The sequence below is a fragment of the Lactuca saligna genome, chromosome 7, assembly GCF_052625555.1.
Source record: "Lactuca saligna cultivar CGN05327 chromosome 7, ASM5262555v1, whole genome shotgun sequence".
Lineage (NCBI taxonomy): Eukaryota > Viridiplantae > Streptophyta > Magnoliopsida > Asterales > Asteraceae > Lactuca > Lactuca saligna.
In genome coordinates, this window is record NC_136423.1 from 45257488 (window position 1) to 45280755 (window position 23268).

Genomic DNA, 23268 nt, shown 5'->3' on the forward strand with positions numbered 1-23268 from the left:
ATTTTCGTTAAGATGATGCACTACTACTCAAAGACAAAGATTAGCAGTGAAAATTACTCGAATGTTAAGTCAGTCTTTGGAACAAAGAAGAAATGTCAGGTCAATCTTTAGAAAAAAGAAGAAATGAGGAACCATTGATGATAAATTGGTCTGTTGAGCAGTCTTCCCTCCATTAATAGGGAGTAAACTTCCAACACTGCTAAACACATCAGACCAATAAATAACTCGATGATTCCCCAAATTCTTGATCTTCTTAGAAATTGAATAATATAAAACCAACTAATTATAAAACATATACAAAATCTTCAATGTCTAAACAAAAAGCCCTAATTTCATCTTACCTCAATTGCACAATTATGTTGTTGAATGAAACAAAAGAGGAAATATAATTGGAGCTATTTCAGAAAATACATATTGAATCGACCTTACACAAAGCGTGGCGACGCTCTTTTTCTTCTTAGACTTGACGATCGAAATCTTCTCAAGGCATTTACGTCTTTAAATGGAAACTGCCGACCTCCAACAAAATTCGTCACCGATTGCTCAAAATCGTTGCCCAAATTGATAGAGCCCTATAAGACCAATCCTCTTGCATCAATCCGAAGACGGTTGTGTGGAAGCCACCATCGCCACCGGTGCCGCATTCACTACAATTGCAAGAATGAGATATTATCGTTTCCACTGGAGGGGGCGGGGAGGTGTGGTAATTATAAAAGAGGGTCTTCGCTTGGAGAGTAAACACTGCATAGTAAATTGTTAGAGGAGAAGACGGTGGGGATGCCAATTGTAGAGATTCGGAACAAAATCAGAAATCAGAAAATGTACACATTAAGAAACATATTTTGTCCATAAGTTGAACAAATTCAAAACACATTGGCGAAAATCGATGATCAGAAGATGAAAGAGAAAGAGACTGCAATTGATATACCTTATTAATCAGAAGAGTTGGAGTCGAAACTGTTAATTTTTGGAGAAGACAGCGGGAACATCAATTGAAGAGAGTCGGAAACGAAATCTAAAATCAGTAAATTTTGCATATCAATAAACCGTTTTGTCAAAATTGAGAATAAATTGAGTAAGAGTGGAAGAAGTCGATGATGAAACATGAAAGAGAAAGAGATTGCAATCGAAATACCTTATGAATCGGAGGAGTTGCATTCGAGAATGTAAGTTATTGGATGAAAAGACTGCGGGAAATGTATGAAACCATCTGCATCGGGTATATTCGTTTGTGCAAGAAGGACAGTTGCAAATGTAGAAGGGCAAAAAGAGTCATTTTGTGCATAATACTGTGGTTAAAATATGAAAACGGAAAAGTTTACTGATGATGATAAGCATGTTGGTTTTTAATATATGTATATAATTGTAAATTAATAAATAAAAATATATATTAAAAAGAGTAAGAAAAAAAAAAGTCATTTTGCATTGAGGAGAATCATGCATACAGAAAATACAATAAATTCGCATGACCATATCAAAAATAAGTTAATGGAGATTTTTTTTTTAAAGCACATTAATATTGTATAAGCCCATAAATATCAAACCCTTGTAAATCGTGAAACTCTATACATACCCCGAATAAAGTCATCGTGAAATCGTGACACTCTTCCCAATTAACCTTAGCAGCCTCATTCCTGAAGAATTGTCGTTTACAATCGATCGAAAAGTTCATCGCATATAGCAATTTTAAGTAACAGGTATGTGTGAGCTTCTTTCTCTTCAATTTCGTATTCGTTGAATCCAACACCTTTTTAGTTTACCGGCATCTGAGTCGTCTTTTCAACATATTTGTACTTTACATGCATGTGAAGTACTGCTTGATGAAATGCGTTGTTGAAATCTCTTTTTGATAAAAGTATATTTCATGTTTTAAGAAACATGCAATTTACTAGGCGTTTCAAGAAAAAAAAAATCCTTAAGGAACAATTATATGTCTAACTATATACAAATACCCTGATTACGATGAAAGTATTTACAAATTACAAATTACAAGAACCACACTACATATCTTGATCTTCAGTTTACCTCATCCCAGGCAAGAGTCAACAATAATATGATCTATAATCCGTAAAGTCCTTTGCATTGACAATCTTCTTCGAGGAGTCCCCACTAGTTGCCTCAAAATTATATATTTAGTTTCAAAAATGTTTTTCCAAAAAAATTCATGGACTTGATGTATATATCTGCTGATTTTTGTGTGCATGTTTTTTTTTTCTTACAATGTTTTGAGAAGGGTATGTGTGCTCTGTTTACAACTATTGTATCTTGTGTGGTATTTCTTTTCCTTTTTCAGGTGTAGAGGAATAACCAAGGCAAGGAGTATGACTGGAAATCAGAATCATGATGATGATGCATCATCATCAACATCATCATTATCAACCAGTAAGATGTTCAAGAATTTTGACCATGATGGTGTGGCATCTTGGTCAGATGTTAACCATGATGTGCTTTTTTTAGTTATGATGCAACTGGGAGTTGTTGATTTCTTTGCATTCAAGGGAGTTTGCAAGTCATGGAGTTCATTTGCAGTCTCTAACATGAACATTTTTATGGCATCCAAACCACCCATGGAGATATATTTTTCTATGGAGGCTAATGAGGATTACTGGTGCCACCTAGAGGACTTTGGTGGAAGAACCTTTAAAACCATCCTTCCCCATTCTACTTGGAGAAGTTGTGTACTTGGATGTACATGTGGTTACCTGATCTTGTTCGGATTCAAGAAAACCCAAGACTTCTTGCTTGTGAATCCTATCACAAAGCATAAACTTTATTTCCCTCATTGGCCCACATATGTAGGTGTTGATGACGAAAATTTCAGAGGCATCCTTGTCTATTCACGTTCAACATCTGAGTGGGTGTTTGTTGTGTTAAATAGAAACATATTGACTTATGGAGTGGGTAATGAAAATAGATCGTTTCATATATCAGGGAAACAAGGATGGAATCATATCTCCTCCACTCTCCCCATCCTTGATTTACATATTTTCAAGGGGAAGATATATACCTTAGACACGGATTATTGTTTAGGTGAACTCAAACTCCATCTGAAGTCAAAGCAGAAGGGAAAATGTACGTTGCTCAAAACCAAGAATTTTCCCATGAGAAACTTTTTTGACTTAAGTTTTCCACCTCTGCTTGTAAGTTGGGCTGAAAACCTTTATGTGATATCTGGGCATGCGATACATGAACTAGATTTTAGCGAAATGAAGTGGGTGTCACCAGAAAAGACAATTGGAGAAAATGCAGTTTTTGTTAGCCGGTTGAAGTCTTGTGCTGCTATTAAACCAAAGTCATGGGCTGGCCCACAGACACAATGTTGCACGAGCTATGATTACTTTTCTGCCACCGATGAAAGTCGACAAGGAGTGTTCTGTTACGAAGGGATGTGGTACTTCCCCCATGTTTGTTCAAATGTTATTCTCTTAGATGAGTGATGACTTCTTAATTACCACTCTTATCTTTTGCTTTATTTAATTATGGAACTATAAAGTTCCCAAATAACCAACGTTTTCTAGATGTTAAGATTTAAGAACAAGTCATTTGCTATCATTTAAATCTCATCCTGATCATGCAATTTGATGTCTATTTGTGCCGAATGCATTTTGTGTAGCAATTTGGCATGTTTTGCAGTTAATGATATCTATCCAATCCTCAAAATTCTCTACAAACACAAAGTTATTATAAGATTTATTATATAAGAGCTAAAAACAATATCATTGATATATTTAAAAAAAAACGTATATTTGTAAAGATTTCAAAAATATTTTTGAATTTTAAGCAATGTGCGGTATTCGTCTAGTAAATAAATAAAAATGTGTTAGCGAGACCTTAGCAAATCTCACTTCAAGATGAATTAGATGTAAAAGAAGCCCGCCAAGAATAATATGTTTCTAGACTTTATGGAGCCAATTAATTGGGGTACATAATTCTCACTTTTTCAGAGACCTTCTTTTTTTTGGCAACGGCTAAAGATATTATTAAGGTTCAACACTTAACAAGAAACTAGATGAAACCCAACAGCAAAAGAAAGCAGTGAAACATGTAGAGTTAGACAAAATTACAATAAAAAAAGAGAGAGAAATGCCCCAATCACACCACCTAATAGTACTCATCGAGCCCCTATGTTTTATCCAAAAGTGTAACGCCCGTGTTTCTAAGCTAGGCATTAATAATGATGTAATAGTCTAGGTTAACCTTTGTACCCCGTCCTGAAATAATAAAGATGTATTATTTGAGTATTATGTATTTTATGCTTAATTGTGTGATTTAAATGAATCAAGGATAAAAATAAGCATCAAAATGAAATGTTAGATAAACCTGATATCTATGAAGGATGTGTGACGAGGTTTCCGAATATATAAAGAATGCTGAAATCTGAGTTATAACGAAGAAGTTATGACCTGTCAAAGTTTCGCGACAGAACCGACACGACGCTGAATAACGTAGAATATGAATTTAAGATAGAGCGATATCTAGCCTTAGTGATCTAAACGAAAGTCATAGAATACGTTAAACCGAGAGCGTGCATAAAAAGAACATCTAAATCTGACTTCGTATGAGGAAGTTATGATTTTTCGAAGTTTCGACTTAGCGGTATGCAACCCAAAGTTCGAATATGAGATCAAGTGGTTTCTAGCCGAAACAATCTAAACCAGAATCGAAGATCTCGTCGATAGTAGCCCAACAGTGAAAAGACAGACGAAAACGGATGTCCGGTGAAGAAGATATGCTTTTCTAACGTAGTTTTCCTGTCCCGGCCTACTAAAAATAATATAATAAATATAAATCAAAATTAGCCGACGGAATCTAAATGAGAGTTGTAGAGCATAATCTCACCTACGCATGCATATAAAGAATGTCGAAAACGGAGCTCGTATGCGAGAGATATGAATTTCTGAAGTTCGAAACACAAACTTCGAGGTTGTGTCAGAGTTCACAACGTGAGCACAGTGGCTCACAACGTGAGCAGGTGATGGACGTATTCCAGAGCAAGTGGACGAATGACGAACACAATGACATCTTCGGGCTCACGACGTGAGCATAAGAGGCTCATGACATGAGCATGGATTTTCAGCTTCCTATAAATAGAAAGCGAGGCAACCAAGTTTTGTTGCTCAATTCCTTTCCTCTCTTCCGTATTACATCGTTTTACGTGAAATTTATATCCCCGAAGCCCCGGTATCATCCCGAGACCTGAAGCGAGTTCCAAAGCTCCAAAGATCCTGAGAAGAAAAGAGTTTCCGAGCCGAAGCTCTGCTTGCGAGAAGCCCGGTGTGTTAAGATCTTCCAGTTTCACCGAAGAATACTACTCTTAGAGCCGTAGTGCTATCCGGTCATCTTCTGATCAAGTGAGTGAATAGTCCCTTTCACATACACGATTTTAATACAAGTATTGATGAATGTATTAGATATATGATATGAGTGAGTGTGTAGTTACTTTTTGATAATACACATATATGAATTATACTCTATGAAATACGTGCTATATGATTATATACTATTTGTTATGTGGTATGAGTATTGAATGAATATGTTATACATGTTTTAAGTTGTATATAAACAAGTATATTTTATATGCAAATATGTTGGGTAGAACATGGGTAGATAGTGATGTTTGATGAAATAAAAATGATGAGAGGCCTCAGTGTGATTGTAATTTAGTCGTCCAGTCGAATATGGATGACGAACACAGACTTTTCTAGACAGTTAAGTGGAACGCCGGCAGGGTCATAACCTGAAGGTGTAGTGAACTTGGGTGTTCATTTGTTGTATTCTATCCCCCGCATGGTTGTCTTAGGACATTCATTGTTAAGGAAACCCTTTTGCAGTAGTGTCTGTCCCGATGAAAATCCTAGATTAGGTCCCTTGTAATAGTTCTTGTCATAGGGACGTAAAGTGAGGATAACGAGAATGGGTAATTGGGTTATTGTTGGTTGGTGAAATTAAATATAATTATTTATTGTGGGTTTAAAACCGTATATGTTCACCATGCTCTCAAGTCTGACCCACTCAGTTTCTTCGTATTACAGGTAGTGGCGCGAGAGCATAAATTGGGGAATTTGTGAAAATGTTTTTGTTTATAGACCAGTAGTTGTATATAACTATGTAAGGTCTGTGTTTTATTGTTTATGCTTTTGTATCTGTATTAGAACATGACATCCTGAGTTTTGATATATAATTAAAATACATTTTTTTTAAGAAATGCTTTGATAAATCTTATTTTATCATGTAATGTTTTGGGGACAAATTCCATAACTATTTTAAATCAATAGATTTACTCTGAAATTCTTTTAAAAGCATAAATGAAACCGGGTTTTTTTCTGGCTATGATTTTGAGGATGTCACAAAAAGTTTACCGGTGATTGAATGTCATCCTAGTTTAGATGATTATTTTTTGATAAATGCTACAAACATGATTTATTTAGGTATATTTAGGGATGAGCAGTTTGTCCCAAATCCTGATCTCATACCGGTACCGTACTGGAACCGGTACTGAACCGTACTGAATTTGAAAACATGGGATGGTACTTGGTATTCCAAATACATGAAATTCGGTATTCAGTACCACCGAACCGATACTAGTACCAAAAACCGGTATCATTCTCGGTACCAGTACCGATAATGTTAATTCGGTTCGGTACTCGGGATTGACTTTCGATAAAATTTGGTTTTCGGAAAATCAGGAATAGTACGGGTCGGTACCGGTTTCGTCCCACGCTCATCCCTAGGTATCTTCACTACTAGAAAACAGATTAATAGCAACAAAATTTTAGCGACGAAAAAAATCCATCGGAAAAAACAATGGATTTCCGACGGATTTCCAACAGACGGATTATTAGGATATTAGCGACGTTTTTGCGACAAAATGGAATTGGTCGGTAATCCGTTACAGTAGTGGCGGTTTACCGACGGAAATCAACAAATTCAAAATTCCGTCAGAAATCCATTAGTCAAATTTGATTTTCTTTTTTAATTTTTTAAATAGTTGGAGCGATTTCGTAAATATGCTATCTGATCTAGAAAAGAAAAAAAAGAATGCCCGTGCCCTAGTCTCACTTTGCCTCTTCTCTTCCCCCACCCCCCCCCCCCCCCCCCCGTCCGACCTACAACCCACCAACGACAACCAACATCACCTCACTCTCTTGTCGTCGCCATCGTCGAAGTTGTTGTAGATGGTGGAGCTTACCATTGAATCCGATTTCCAACAAACTGATTATTAGGATATTAGCGACACAACATACTTCTCCCTCCCACTGCCCATCCGACCTGCAACCCACCAACGACATCCAGCATCGCCTCACTCTCTTGCTGTCGCCACCAGCGTCGAAGTTGCTGGTGGAGCTTACCATTGAATCCGATTTCCAACAGACGGATTATTAGGATATTAGCGACGTTTTTGCGACATAATGGAATTGGTCAGTAATCCGTTACGGTATACTGACATTTTACCGACGGAAATCAACAAATTCGAAATTCTGTCGAAGATCCATTCGTCAAATCCGATTTTTTTTTATTTTTTAAATAGTTGGGGCAATTTCGTAAATATGCTATCTGATCTAGAAAAAAAAAAAAAAAAACAAAGAACACCCGTGCCCTAGTCTCACTTGCCCTCTTCCCTAACTTATTTTTTCTATTACATGATTAAGATGATTCACATTTTATGTAATGGTTAAGCAGTCGATAACATAATTTTGTAATCCAATTAAGCAATTTGTAATCCTTTACCTGAAACCAAAAATCAATTTCCAATCCTTGTGTGATTCCATTTCATTGTATGTAGTAATGTACCAGATCAGTGAGCTCACGAAGTGTATCATCCATCCATGTATGGATTTGGACTTCATCTTTAGGTTCTTTGCCTCTCACTGCAAAGTCTGCATGGTTGTGATGACCACCAATCTGTTTCAATTCAAATCATAAATAATCATGTCAAAACTGCAAAATTTTTACTTAATAAAAAGTTATGTTTGTTACATGGATTAAACTGGACTTTTTTAGGGTTATTTTTAAACAACACTAAATGCAAAAAAAACAGCGTACTTCCATTTTCTTGTTTATTATTATATAGCATCCTACTTTCAAAACTGGGTGTATGTCTTTGTAGCATCCATTCAACCTATTATGAGGTAGAGCAAGTAGAAATGAATGCTCTTTGTAGCATCTATTCCAATGATCACTAAATCAGCTTTGTGAACCATGTTTTCTATCTCTTTGTAGCATTAATGAGAACATCTTGCAATAAATGTCTTCAAGTTCTGAGACATAAAATGTTATATTTGATTAGTCTTGAGTTGTTAAAGTTTTGATTACTTTTTTCCTAGAAACTTTACCTAGAATGGTTGTAATCATTTTAATGGCAAACTATCCTAGATATATAGTTAACTTATCTACACAAGAAGGGTATAATGGTAAAATTGTGAGCTTTTTCCTTGAAGCAGCTTTGTTTTGGACTTATTTGTTTTGTTATATACTAGAATGAGTTTGCTTTGGGGGCATCAACACTGTATGACATAAGAATTAACTGAGGCTATTTATACTTAGATTTTCCTTTTGTCTCATTTAAATTGAAACATTATTTAAGGATAGTTTTGGGAAGTCTACAAACAAGATCTGTCAAATGTCTAAAATACCCTTTAACACTTATGAAAATAAAATAATTTTGTCAAACCCAATTAATATCATCGAAGCTACTGATCATTGACAATGGGAAAAAATGTTGGGATTTCCATCAAAAATCCGGAAATTATAGACATTGTTGATGCATGAGTTATATGTTTTTTTTAATATTTATATAGCTTATAAGTGATCTCTTATCAATACCAATCTGTTACAATTCAAATCATAGATCTTGGATTATGTTTTTAAAAATTAACTAGAAATATTTAGGCTCTAATGAGCTTTTGTTATGGTTAATCTATTATTTTTGGAAATTAAAATTCATCAACAATATTAAGTGCAGAGTAGAATGGTTCATGTCATTGGGATGAAAAAGGCTGTTTATTTTCTCTGATGAAATGGAATGATTCTTTCCATTTTTTTCATGGATTGGAATAAACATAACACAAAAGCTAAAGTTTGTTTTCAATAATCTCTCAACTCTATTTAAATTACAATGTTTATTTCTAAAACTAACGAGAAAGTTATATATTTTTTAGTTGTTTCTTATGTGGCAAGTTTGTATAAAAGAATTCTTTGAAATTCATCTCTTTACTGGTGCAACTTCTCAATTTGGCCTTTAAGACCTGCTTTCACTTTGGCTTCCTGATCATAATAAATGGTAATCAAACACCTATAGGATACAAGTAAATAGCTATATATTTACATACATATATGTGAAAAGGGCATTAATATTTTCACATATTGGTTTTTGACTTATCATTTCTGCATACTTTACTGTATCTCATATGTACTATGGTGTCTTTATGGAGTTATCTTTTTCTGGTTTATTTCTCTAGGTGGCTCTTTAGGTGACAAAGTTGGGATTTAGTTGCTCCAGGATCACCTACTAGAAGAATATTGATATTTCCCCTAAAAGTAGCTCATGTATCATGTGTCAAAGCACTTCCACCAAAAATCTAAAAAAAAAAAAAATTAGTTAGGTCTGTTATGTCAATCTTTGAAAATGAAAAAGAAATATAATTTACCATTTTACCTGACAAAGAAGTCCTTTCTTCACATCATCTATTTCCCATATGTTTGGTGCTAAAGATCTTGTAAGCATATCATAAATATCAGGCTGTTTTGATAGCTCTTTTAGTGTCTCAATTTGCTCTTCATTATCCACATGGGTTTCTTCCCCATTTTGAGTAGAGTTTTGTTCAGTTTCCATTGAATCTTCAGCATTCATTCTTCACTTATCAGTCTTCTTTAGATAAACACAATCGATATAAGTCTGAAAACAAAATAGAGTTGTTAGCTAACTTATATCAATGATTAAAACAAGTTGCAGTGGAATGCTTGAAAATGGGATGAAATTTTTTACCTTGAATAAAGACTTCACGGTTCTTTGAGTTGGGCCAACTCTCACACTCATAGCTCTGTATAAAACAAGTTACCTTTTAATAAAAAAGACATTTAGAACAACAAATAACAGTAAACAAGATCGATCTTTAGTTGTAATGTATGTAATAAAAATAAATAATGCAGCATTGTTGCAATAGGAAGTGTTTATTATACCATCATACTTTCCTGTTTTTTCCTGTTACAACATTGTAGTTTGAAAAATATAATGTTGTTGTATGGTTTTATATTTTTAGTTTGAAATCATCTTTTGGATCGTGTAGCAGGGGAAAAGGAACAGTCGTTTCAACTTCCTGACTTCATTTGCTACAACTAGGATTGAGAAAATTAGACAAGTAAGATTTTTTTTACTCTAGTAACATCTTTTCTTCCTTTGGTTTGTGGATTTTGATGGAATTGGAATTTGGGATTCCATTCCATTGTTGGATTGAGGGAATTCAGTTCCATAATTTCTTTTTTAGTAAAATACCAAAATACCATCGTTATGTATATATTGTATTTATACAAACAATAAACAAAAAATATTGAACAAAGATATTCCATTCCTGAAAGAACCAATTGCTTGACAAATTATGAGTCCTTTAGATTCCATTTCCTTTGACAGATTTAGTTTCTTCCAAAATCATTCTCCCACATTGTTCGATTTGTTAAAGACTAGGTACATTTTTCAAAGTACAATGTTGTAATAAGAAAAAAAATGAAAGTAGAAGGCTATGATAAAAAAAAAAATCAATGGAAGTACATTGTTGTTTCTTTCATTTACCAATGTATATGCTACACATGACAATACAAACTTTCTAGTCCCATTGACTTTAGTTTAGTCCCAATCCAATCCAATGCTATAATTGGTTGAATTAATGAGGCACAATGTTTTTTATTTAGATTATGTACATATACTAAATCAGCAGATGGAATGTTGTCATTTTTTGTACAATTAATTTTATTTTTTAGTTGAAAGTTTATATCTATAAAGTCTTGAAATTATCAAATTTTTAATAGTGAAATGGTGGATGGACATGGGGTGGAGGTAATTTAAGCAATAAGCTGCTTGGATTGTTGATCGTGTTGCAATTGAGTCAGCATTTGTGCTTGTTCATTGCAGGTAAAATTATTTCCTTTCCATTCATGAGCTATTATTTTAAAAATAGGTATTATATTGTTATAAAATATGTTATTTTTTTACAGTGATGGATGTGATAGAACAACCCAACTAGTTGCACTTGCGAATTTGTTACTTGATCCATATTACCACACAAATTAATGGATTTTAGGTATTCAATTGAAATATATTTTAATCAATGATGGTTACCTTTCATGTATATAAGATATAAAAATTTTCTTTTATGCAGGCTTTTGTGGAAAAAGATTGGCTTGTTTTTGGGCATCCATTTTCAAACAAGGCAGGAATGGAAGTTTACTTGGGAGTGGTTTATATTCGATTTTTTTTTAGTTTTGTGTTTTTTATTACATTTTTGTGCATGAGAGTTGTTTAGAATTACTTATTATTTGTTTAAAAAAGTTTCTATTAGATTTTTCTGGGATTTGTATTTTTTTGTGCATTTAATATTGAAGAACGTGGATTTTATGTAATTGTTTAAAAAAAATGATTTTTACCGACGGCTTAGCGACGGAAATCCGTCACCAAAAATGTTGTATATTCAGTCGGTAATCCGTTGCAAAAAATATTTGATCCGTTACTAATCACCTAGGGAAAAATCCGTTGCTAAAAATTTGTTGTAGCCTTCAGAAATCCGTTACATACAATTAGCGACGAGAATATACCGACGGATTTTGGTTGTTATAATTCCATCGGTAAGACCATTAGCGACGGATTACCGACGGTTTTGGCCGTCGGTAATGCTCTATTTTGTAGTGGTGATTGAGCCTTTCGTTATGGCCTAGTCTATTAGGGGGGGTTTGGATCGTTGGACTGTTTTCATGGAATGTTGAATGTGTCAAGGGTTTTGGAGTTTCATGGATATATTTATAAAGACTTAAAATTTGTATAGTAATAGGTAATTATATATTCTATAAGCCCATACATAATAAACCCACCTAAATTAATCAGCCCATTTTTTATAAATAATTATGTATATCCTATATAGGCTACAAATAATAAACCCACCTAAGTTAATAAGCCCGTTTTCTGTTAAAAAAGTAAATAAGGTAATAAAAAATCCAACAAAATTAACAGCATAACAATCGTGAATCACTTTACAAACCCTACGCATAGTCTTTGTAAAATGGTGAAACTCGTTATAAACCTTGAGTAGACTCTTTATTGAAGAATTGTTGTTAATAATCGACTAATTAAAACTTCATCGCCTCTAGCAATTTTCAGTAACAGGTATTTATCCGCTTCTTTCTCTTCAAGTTTATTCGTCTTTGTCAAATCCCAACTATATTTTAGTTTACCACCATATGAGTTGTCTTTCCGTCCATGTTTGTATTTTACATGCATACAAAGGTTTTGATGAAATGCCTCAAGAAATCCGCTTTTGATAAAGTTTTTTTTTTAGACGACTGCATGTAATGTAGTGAGCTTTTCAAGAAATTTGTTAAGGAATAAGTATCGGTCTAAAGTACTATACAAATGTCATAATGATGATGTGGTATGTATGTATATGGAACACATTAGCATACAAAAGCACGAGTACACCATCAGACTAAAAACACAATTATAACCATTATAATGTTGCTCATCATTTGCAACTTTCATAATTGTTCTTGAAGAGCTGCATATGGATCAATCTTCCAATCATATGGCGATTAGTTATTAATTACAAACAGCACTTATCGGGATCTCACCCAGTTACATAACCCACTGAAATCCAAACGTATGTATCACTGATTATATTATGTTACTAATCCTAGTGTTCGTCTCTTTGTATTTGTACACTTGTCCCTGTTTACAACTCTTGTATCTTATGAGGTATCAATTTTCCTTTTGCAAGTGTAGGCATGACTAGAAACCAGAATCATGATGATAATTCATCATCATCATCATCAGAAGAAGAGGTTCAAGACTTCTGACAAGGGTGGTGTGGCATTTTTGTTGGATCTTCACCATGATGTGCTTTTTTGGTAACGATGCGACTGGGATTTATTGATTTTTTTTTCATTCAGTGGAGTTTGCAAGTCATGGAGGTCATTTGCACTCGCTAACATGAACAGGTTTATGGCGTCCAAACCACCCATTTCAATACGTATTGATTTCTCTGTACGGGAACTCAGAATCTATCCAAATCGGAAGCGCAAATGGACGTTGCTTGAAACCAATAATTTTCCAGATCCAGACTTGTTTTTCCAAACCAATAATTTTCCAAAGCCAGACTTGTTTTGGCTGGAGCTTGTAAGCTCAGGTGAAAACCTTTATGTGATAGATCGGTTTGCACCAAACGAGGTTGTGGAACTAGATTTTGGTGAAATGAAATGGGTGTCACCAGAAAAGACAATAGGAGAATATGCAGTCTTTCTTAACAGCTGCGGATCTTCTGCTGCTATTAAACCTGAGTCATGGGTTGGCCCTAGGACACAATACAAGAGTTATGATACGTTTCTTGATACTGATAGAAGTCGAGTACACGATATCGATTTAAACTTGATGTGGTACTTCCCCCATGATTGTTTTAGTGTTAATCTCTTAGATGATCAGTGACAACTATCTTTGTTTTGATTCTCGACTACATGAGTTAGTTGGTTGCATCTTGGAACTTATTATTAAGAATAAACTAGTCATTTTACTTGGACATTCACAAAAAAAATCCTAAAATTAAACTATATATTGCCACCCAAGAAGACATCATTTTTTGCATCTCTCTCTCTCTCTCTCTCTCTCTCTCTCTCTCTCTCTCTCTCTCTCTCTCTCTCTCTCTCTCTCTCTCTCTCTCTCTCTCTCTCTCTCTCTCTCTCTCTCTCTCTCTCTCTCTCTCTCTCTCTCTCTCTCTCTCTCTCTCTCTCTCTCTCTCTCTCTCTCTCTCTCTCTCTCTCTCTCTCTCTCTCTCTCTCTCTCTCTCTCTCTCAAATTGATTATAATTCTAGTTGGTATGGTAAAAGAGATAAGCCTATCTGAAATCAAGCTAGTGAAAGGTCCTCGTGAATCTTCTATTTACTTTTTATTTCATGATTTTCTTGCTTTTTATTTCGTAAAAAGACAAAGAACCTCAACTGATTTACCTAATCTGCAATAAATCTTCATTTTGCTAGTATGTACAAGATATTGAGCCTTTTGATTATATGGCCTAGCTAGTCTTTTAGTAATGAATATGTATATATATACTATACTAGCTTTAAATTCGTGGAAACTAAAAAATATTGTTGGTAATTTCAAATCGTGGTGACTAATAAAAGATTTGCATATATATATATATATATATATATATATATATATATATATATATATATATATATATATATATATATATATAGATAGAAGTTTGTCTGTAAATTTATAATGATTAGTTAAAATTAATATATACACTTTTATGACTATCTGATCTATGTTTGTATTTGTAGATAATGATAAAAAAAGATGACAAATTAAATTGATGAATAAATATGTATTATCCATTAAAAAAATAAAAGATGTTATAATGAAAAAAAATATTTTTTTTTAATAAACTTCTAAACATTTCTTTATAACTCGTATATTACAAAAGTTGACAAAGTAAAACAACATTGAGATCTTTGAAATCATAATATTAACCAAATATTTGAAATCATAGAAAATCATTTTGGTCCTACAAAAAAAACTTATTTGTCTCCCTTATAGTGTGTGGATTTAATTTTGGCTATGATTACAATTCCTAATTTATTGCATAATAATCCATAGAATTTAATATGCCGATGATTATTTTAAACAGGTAAAAAAACTATGATGTTTTAATAAACAAATCAATAGAAGTATGTTGCCATTACTTGCCAATTGTCATTTGTCCGGACTACACTTGCCACCTGCATATTTAAAAATATTGGTAATAAAGGACTACATATTGTCGATTATACACATGATTTCAACCTAGAGAGAAATGGTGGAGATTTCCCAATGTTGGATAATATACTTCAAATCTGTATTATTTTGTCTATGAGTGGGTGATTTGATGTAATATGCACCGCCTTCTTTTATAATGTGCACAAAATTTGACAAGTTCTTTTTTAGTATGTTTGTTTGTAATATTGTTCCCACAAGAATATAACATTAGTAAAAAGAAAATGAAAAATATACATTAATAAAACAATATAAAAAATAATAGAAAGGAACATAGATTCTAAGTCACCAAGTCAGTGACTTTCTGGATTAATTGTTAAGTAGAACACACATCAGTAATTTGGTCCCTTGGTTTGAAGAATTAAGTGCTTAATAGCAAAAAAGGAATTAACAGAGGAGTACACTGGGCGTACAAGCTGGTACGCGCAGCATACAACTCACAAACCTAGTACGCGTTGCGTACAACTTAGTACGCCCTGCGTACTCAGTCAGAATGGGTTTCGCTTATTGGGCTTCGGTGTAGGCCAACTGTTGGGCTTATTTATCTTGGGTCTGTTGGGTCATCTGGTTGTGGGATGTTAATGATGTGGGAAAAGGCCCCGGAAGGATTTTGTCTTAATTTAGAAATTTGGGGCATGGTTTGGGCCACGAGTGTTTTTTTAGCATTTTGGGCTTAAGTGTTTGGATTATTATTGGACCATCGGGATGCTAGGTGGGTTGGACTGAAAACAAGGATTTAGGCCTCATGGCAAGACCCACGTAAAGGTTTGGGCCCAATTTGGAAAATTAAGCCATTGATGGATTTATGGACATTATAGTGTTGGGCTTTTGTTGATTTAGGCCTTGGTTTTGGGATCATAGTGGGTCAGGGGTAGAATGGTCATTTTACCCCATGCATGGATTAAGGATTATAGTATGGGACCCAATTGCTAATTGGGTATATTAATCGCTATTGATAGCTCCGGAAGTAGTCAAGGCATCATCTAACGATTTCTTTCAGGAAGCTTCTACATTCAAGGTGAGTTTTCCTCACTATACTCAAGCGTCTAAGGCACCAAGGTCGGCCCTTTTTGGAATGTCATCCTGATGTGTTATATACTTAGATGTTGTATGATCCGGTAGATCAGTAACCTGGTATATAGGATGGTATATGGTTGTTATGATCCGTTAGATCAGTATTTGATAGAGATCAGTTCATAGAGTCCAATGGGTCTAGGCCTTGGAAGGTTTATGCACGTAAGAATAAAAAAAGTCAGGTGTAGGGCTATGATGTCAGCAGGTTGTTACGTTTTATGGGAATACTATATATAGTAGTGAGTACATAGAATAAAGGTCATGTGAGAGAATATTTTTCTGTTAGGGAAAGGTCGGTTAGTCATAGCTTGGGCAGGAAGGATAATCTTTTGATTTCCTTCTCTGATTTCCTTTTGTATTCTCTTTTTGAACATTTCAGTGATCATAAGCATTCATTCCCATATTCGATTTACAATCATTATTGTTCAACCTGTTATCCCTTCTTATCAGTATCCTAGTATATAGGATGGTATGTGTTGTTATGATCCGTTAGATCAGTATCCTGGTAGATAGGATGGTATGTGTTGTTATGATATGTTAGATCAGTATCCTGGTAGATATGATGGTATGTATTGTTATGATTCGTTAGATTAGTATCCTGGTAGATAGGATGGTATGTGTTGTTATGATCCATTAGACTAGTATCCTAGTAGGTAGGATCTTATGTGAAGTTATGATCTGTTAGATCAGTTTGTCTTTCTATAGATTGTTATGTGGTTATCTGTTATATGTGCACATGTTTGTTTGGCGGTTGAGGTTTATCTTCTTTGTGTGAAAGCCAATAGACCTGGGCATTCCAACCTGTTGATTGTGGGTCGTGAGTATTCCATCCCGATGATGATTGGACTCGTATTATGTTGGCATTCCAATCGGATGGTTGCAGGCTTAGGGTATTCCAACCCGATGGTTGATTGACCTATAGTATGTTGTTTATGATTATATGTGTATTGTTATGGGTATGGGTATTTTGGGGGAACTCACTAAGCTTTCGGGCTTACAGTTTCAGCTTATTGTTTCAGGTACATCAGGAGATCGTGGCAAGGCAAAGGCGTGATCGTACAGCTCCTCACTTTATATGACTTTGTTTCCGGGATACTCTGATATGATACATTTTGAAAACAACTTTTGTAAGGATTAAAAGATTTGAAATGTTTTTAAAAGTTTAAATTTGGCATGATTTTTATATGTTACAAGTTGGTATTAGAGTCTTGGTTTGTGTGAACTGGATGAACATTCGTGTGAATCCAATCTCAAATCGAGGAAAGATTTTCAAAATGGTTTTAAATTGTTTTCAAAATAAATAAAGGAGGATGCAAGGTGTACGATCAGCCGGAGTCGATAAGTAAACCCCAAAATACCATTCAATTATTTGATTATGTGGTATGTTAGAACAGCATGCTAGTACTAGGCTAAGGATTTTCAAAAATTGCATGATAGAACTGTCTGATTACATGATGCCTGCTAGCCTAGGGTTTTCCTTATATGAGATTAACATCATTATTGTAGTTACTTGTGTATGTATTACGGTTGTACATAATTAAGATCTTATAGCCCGAGAATGTTCGATTTGGCCTTACCTTCTGATTAGGGCTTAGGGTAGGATCATATATTCAAAAGTCTATAGGGTCGAGCATTATGAATGGTTAGCATACACTAGTGCTTCATGGATGGGTGGGTTGTGTGGGACCGGTAGGTCAGTTGTGAGACAGTTAGCCTTCCTGCAGTACAACAAAAATTCACAAAGTTAAATATCTCATGCTCAACGATTAAAAATGTCATGCATATGAGATCTGCATTATAAACATCATAGTCAAGGAATTGAAAAGTGGACTTAAAAGGATTAACTTATTCAGAACCAAGATTGAACAAAAGAAAAAGACTTCACATCGACTGTAAGCATGTTAAAGCCCATTCAGCAGGAGGTGGTATTAGTTTCATAGCTAATAAATGACAAGGAAAGGAATATAAAAGAAATTACTTGAATACAGAATCAGTTGAAGCAATTGTGAAATAGCTTTTGACAAGTTCTCTTTGAGAACTTTTATCAAACACCTAGTGTGCAATGGATCCCTGAGTTGTAAAAACAGAAATTTTGGTTATATTAAATGTTACCTTATAGTAGCTATGGAACAGGATCCATGAGTTGTCTTTCCGGTGATAGCTCCAAATACCAGTGGTTCAAGGAAGATAACAATTTTCGAATCAAAGAAATTATCATTCTGATACAACTAATTACTCTTTTGCAGGTTAAGGAAGGAGCCAATTCAGGAGATTATCGCAAGTTATAAAATAAAGATTGTAGATCTTGAACTTTTTTAGACTATCCTTGTTCATCTCCTATAAAAAAATGTAGAAGATGAAACAATACAAGAGTTATGATCACTTTCTTGACACTAATGAAAGTCAGCTACACGTTAGCGATCGTAAATGGATGTGGTACTTCCCCCACGATAGTTTGAATGTTAATCTCTTAGATGATTAGTGATGATTTTTTATCACTCTTATCTTTGTTTTGATTATGGACTATAGAATTCCCATATGTAGAACTTTTTTAAGACACAAGCGCAGTTGGTTTATTTGCATCTTGCAACTTATTAATTGATTGTCACTCACCACTGTTCTACATTTGCGGGGACAATGCTCTATGGTTTGAGTGGGGTGCGATGTGTTGGTCCTTTTTCAAGTTTATATCAATTTAAATTTTAACAATTAATGATGCAAATTGTAAAATGTTGTATTATGAACAAGTTAGTCATTTTACTTTGGACATTCACAAAGAAACCCTCCTCTAACGACCTACATTTGCAAAAATGAAACTATTGCAACCAAAGAAAACATCATTTTTGCATTATATATTCTCTTGAATTGCACAATATTAAAAAACCATTATATATGCAACCTTTGGTATCTCCAAATGCATTATGTACCGTTTTGTATCTCAATCCATCAAAATCACACACTTTGACCATCAAAGCTATTAAAACAAGTTTGATGATTTCATTTTTTTTTATTCCCATTTGATACACTGTTCAACAAAATGCCACAATGAATTCTTTGTTGGGATTGATGGATGATATTTACTTGTATTGAAAGATTTTTTATATTGATATTGTCCCTTTGTACTTACTTTTCTTGAAAAATGATATTTTTTGGGAACTTGGTCTCAATATTATTACTTTTGATGAGATGTTTATATAATTTCATATGCTTTGTTTTGTCCTCAAGAACCGGATTATGAATTTGGGACAAGTATTAGTAAAATAACAAGAGTACATGTTCTTAATCTTTCACTGCTAATTAATTTCCACTCTCACTCATCTAGCTAGGAATTCCTTAATCTTTCTAGGAATATTCAGATGTATACCTTGGAGGCATAAGCTTTATGATTTTGTGACAATTATTGGTAAGAAAATTAGATTACATGTCCTTATCCAGTTTCTAGCTGTTTAATCATCAAGTTCAAGTATAACAGGCAAACAACTGTTTGTAGGAGATAGAGTGAAATGACTTCTTAATTATCCCTGTTATCATTGTTTTGTTTCGATTATGAACTAGAGAATTCCCATATGTGGAACTTTTTCAAGACATAACCACAGTTGGTGAAATGAAATGGGTGTCACCATAGAAGACAATAGGAAAATATGCATTCTTTATTAGCATGTTGAATCCTTCGGTTGCTATTAAACCGGATTCATAAAAGACAATAGGAAAATATGCATTTCTCTATTTTTTTAACCCACTGCTTTCCGTTATCCCAATGTTGGTCCATACTACAATCCATATCCTAGCCAATCCCAACCCCAATTCTAATCCCAATCCCAATCCCAATCTCAATCCCATCCCCAATTCCAATCTATATCTCAATCCCTATTCCAATCCCTTAATGATTTCAACTCATTTTAGGCCCTTCAAGAAACCCAATTCAAATTCCAATCCCAAACCCAAGCGCAACCCCAATTCCAATCCAAACCCCATGTCATACCCGAAACGGATTCCAGTCCCGAAGATGATCAACCTCAACCAAAACTCAAGAAAAAGGAAAGGCATCTTGTAAGAATTGGACCCTTACAGAAGAGAAGGTGTTGGCACGTGCATGGGTTAATGTTTTAGAAGACGCAAAAGTTAGGAACGACCAAGATAAGCCAACTTTTTACCGAAAAGTTACAAGGCGTTTTCTCTCCGAAATGAAGCTTGGAGACTACCCGAAAAAAGATCAAATTCTCTCAGAATGGAGGAACACCAACAAAGTTGTCATAGAGTTTAACATCATTTTCTTGAACGTGAAGTGCGAGTAGCAAAGTGGTGCGAATGATGAAACAATATTGAAGAAAGCTCTAGCAATTTACCGACATGATAAGAGGGAAACATTCAAATTTATTGATTTTTCGGATATTGTGAAGGAGTCTAAAAAATGGTAAGATATCAAAACTTCATAATCATACACGAGTGGTTCTAAAAGAATCAAAACATCTTAAACCATTCATAACCAATCGTCGTATGTGCATATCGGGGTAGACCTCAACGAAGATAAGCCTAATGAGGTTGCAAGACCTAGTCATCCCATGAGACGACATCAAGCAAAACGAAAGGGTAAAATGGTCGCAAGTAGTTCAAGTGATGTAGATAAAATGACAAGCATGACGGACAACTTAAATACTACTTTAGAGCAATACTTGAGTGTTGCAAAAGAGAAAAAAAATGTTTTGTGACATGAAAGTTTTAATGAAACATATCAATCGTCACGGTAGAGAACACGAAAAAAGAATTGGCGTTAAAGGTCAAAGACAAGATTGCAAATATATATATATATATATATATATATATATATATATATATATATATATATATATATATATATATATATATATATATATATATATAACATGAAAATAGAATTTGCGTTAAAGGTCAAAGACAAGATTGCAAATATATATATATATATATATATATATATATATATATATATATATATATATATATATATATATATATATGGTTAGGTTCATGTGAGGCGGTCTAATTTTCTGAGACCGTGAGACACATTTTTTTAGTTAATTAAAGTTCCGAAAATAATATTTAAAAAAAGAATTTTTGGATTTTTTCATTTATTTTGCATTTTAAAATTATTTTTTAGAATATGAACAGTGTAATATTGTATTATAATATTTCATGTATTTTTCAAAAAAAAAAACGGGATTTTTATTTAGTTAATTCAAGTTCCGAAAATAATATTTAAAAAAATAATTTTTAGATTTTTCCATTTATTTTGCATTTTAAAATTATTTTTTAGAATATGTACAGTGTAATATTCTATTAGAATATTTCACGTATTTTTCAAAAAAACGAGATTTTTTTTATTTTTTTTAATCATATATATATATATATATATATATATATATATATATATATATATATATATATATATATATATATATATATGACATGCATGTTTTATTTTTATATATTTCATGTTTCGTATTCTTACTCCATATGTTCTATTTTCTAATGTTAAGTTTTATTGTAATTTCCTCTACTAGTTAATTAAAATTCTAGTTTTTATATAAATTAAATTTTTGAAATGTAAAAGAAAAAAAAAACTTGTTACATAGCAAACCACCCTAAATTGCAAGATGTTAAAGAGTTGTAACAAATGTGATGTGGAGCCTCCTACATGGAAGCAAAAAGGGTGTGCCCAAAGTGACACTATTCCCTCTTACCTAATGAAAACCAAGATAAGAGTGCCCACCTTTGGTAAAAGAGTGAGTAACAATCAAATTGTTTAAATAAGGCTTCAGGGAGTGGAACGACTTTATGCTCGGCAAGCCCATGGCAAACATGGAAAACACCGCCCCACAATCGTGGCATGGCAAGGAAAAAGAAGCCACTCGGAAATGGGTTGGCGAGGAGAGAATGTGTGCATGTGTGTTACTATTTTGGTTGACCATATTCAATGTCATTTTTGACTCGCCCACCATGGTGGCATGTTAAGCTCGTAGTGTGGCAAAAATGGCATGGTGTTACATGGATGCCAAAAAGCTTAGATGGCAACGATGACCACTTCTAATAAGTCGCAAGATGCACATACACCAATAGTGGTTCTTAAATGTCTTGAAAAGATTCTATATATTGGAATTTTATGGGTGTATGATAAAAAAAATTAAAAAATAATAATAATAAGATAAGAGTGCTAACAAGTCAAAACTTATCTAAGAGATTAACCTTAGTACAATCATGGGAGAAGTACCACATCCATTCATTATAGAACATGCATTTTCAATTTTTATCATCATTAATGATTTCATCATAGCTCTGGTATCGTGTTAGTATCATGCCCAAGGGTCAAACCATGACTCATATAACATTAGCAAAAGACTTCAACCTACTAAAAAAAGCACATTATGGTTACGATTTGACCAAGATATCACACCATTGTTGTCAAAAGTTTTGAACCTCTTCCTGGTTGATGATGATATCGTCATCATCATCATGATTTTGATTTCTAGTCATACTTTTTGTCTTAGCCATTCCTACACTCAGTATGTCATTATTCTTCAATTAGCAACACCGTACCCAATGATATAAAGAAACATCATCAATCTGTGACTACTCAATGACATGATAAAACAAGGTTTGATGACTGAACTAAAACCAACAACTATAATAGAATATGGTATAAATCATCCAAAGCTCCAAACAATGTTGCCCAACAAGATTTTGGAAAATAAATATAACACATTTCAACTCTATCTCTACAAACCATTGTAGGCTGTTATCTTTGATCTTGATGCTCCAGCAGCTATTAGAAAACATATAAGAATATGTACTCTAATTTGATTACTAATAATTGTCCTAAAATATAAATTTTATGCCTCCAAGATATATATCTGATTTATAAAGATTTAGGAAGTCCTAGATGACCAAGAGTGGAAGTTAGGAGTGAGATATAGAAGTTGCACTCTAATTATCTTACTAATAGTTGTCCCAAACTAGTAAAGCAAGCTATTAACACATGATATGGAGTTTTGAGGATGTAAGGATATGATTTTATTTAGTTCTTTCATTAGTTCAATGTTTGGCACGCTTGAAATATTGTTAGTGTTCTGCAATTGACGTCTCATGTGGGTCTTACAGCGGGTTTACGTGGGTTGCTCAGATGGTGCGCTTGCCATACATGTTTGAAGTTT

General features: G+C 33.7%; 1 protein-coding gene across 1 annotated transcript; it reads left to right on the plus strand.

The window, feature by feature from the left end:
• Positions 1 to 1104: 1104 nt before the first annotated feature.
• On the plus strand, positions 1105 to 3437 carry LOC145006885 (uncharacterized). Its single transcript, XM_078965909.1, has 2 exons — positions 1105 to 1166; positions 2294 to 3437. Exons 1-2 carry the CDS (start codon positions 1105 to 1107, stop codon positions 3435 to 3437), a joined length of 1206 nt encoding a protein of 401 aa, XP_078822035.1.
• Positions 3438 to 23268: the final 19831 nt, after the last annotated feature.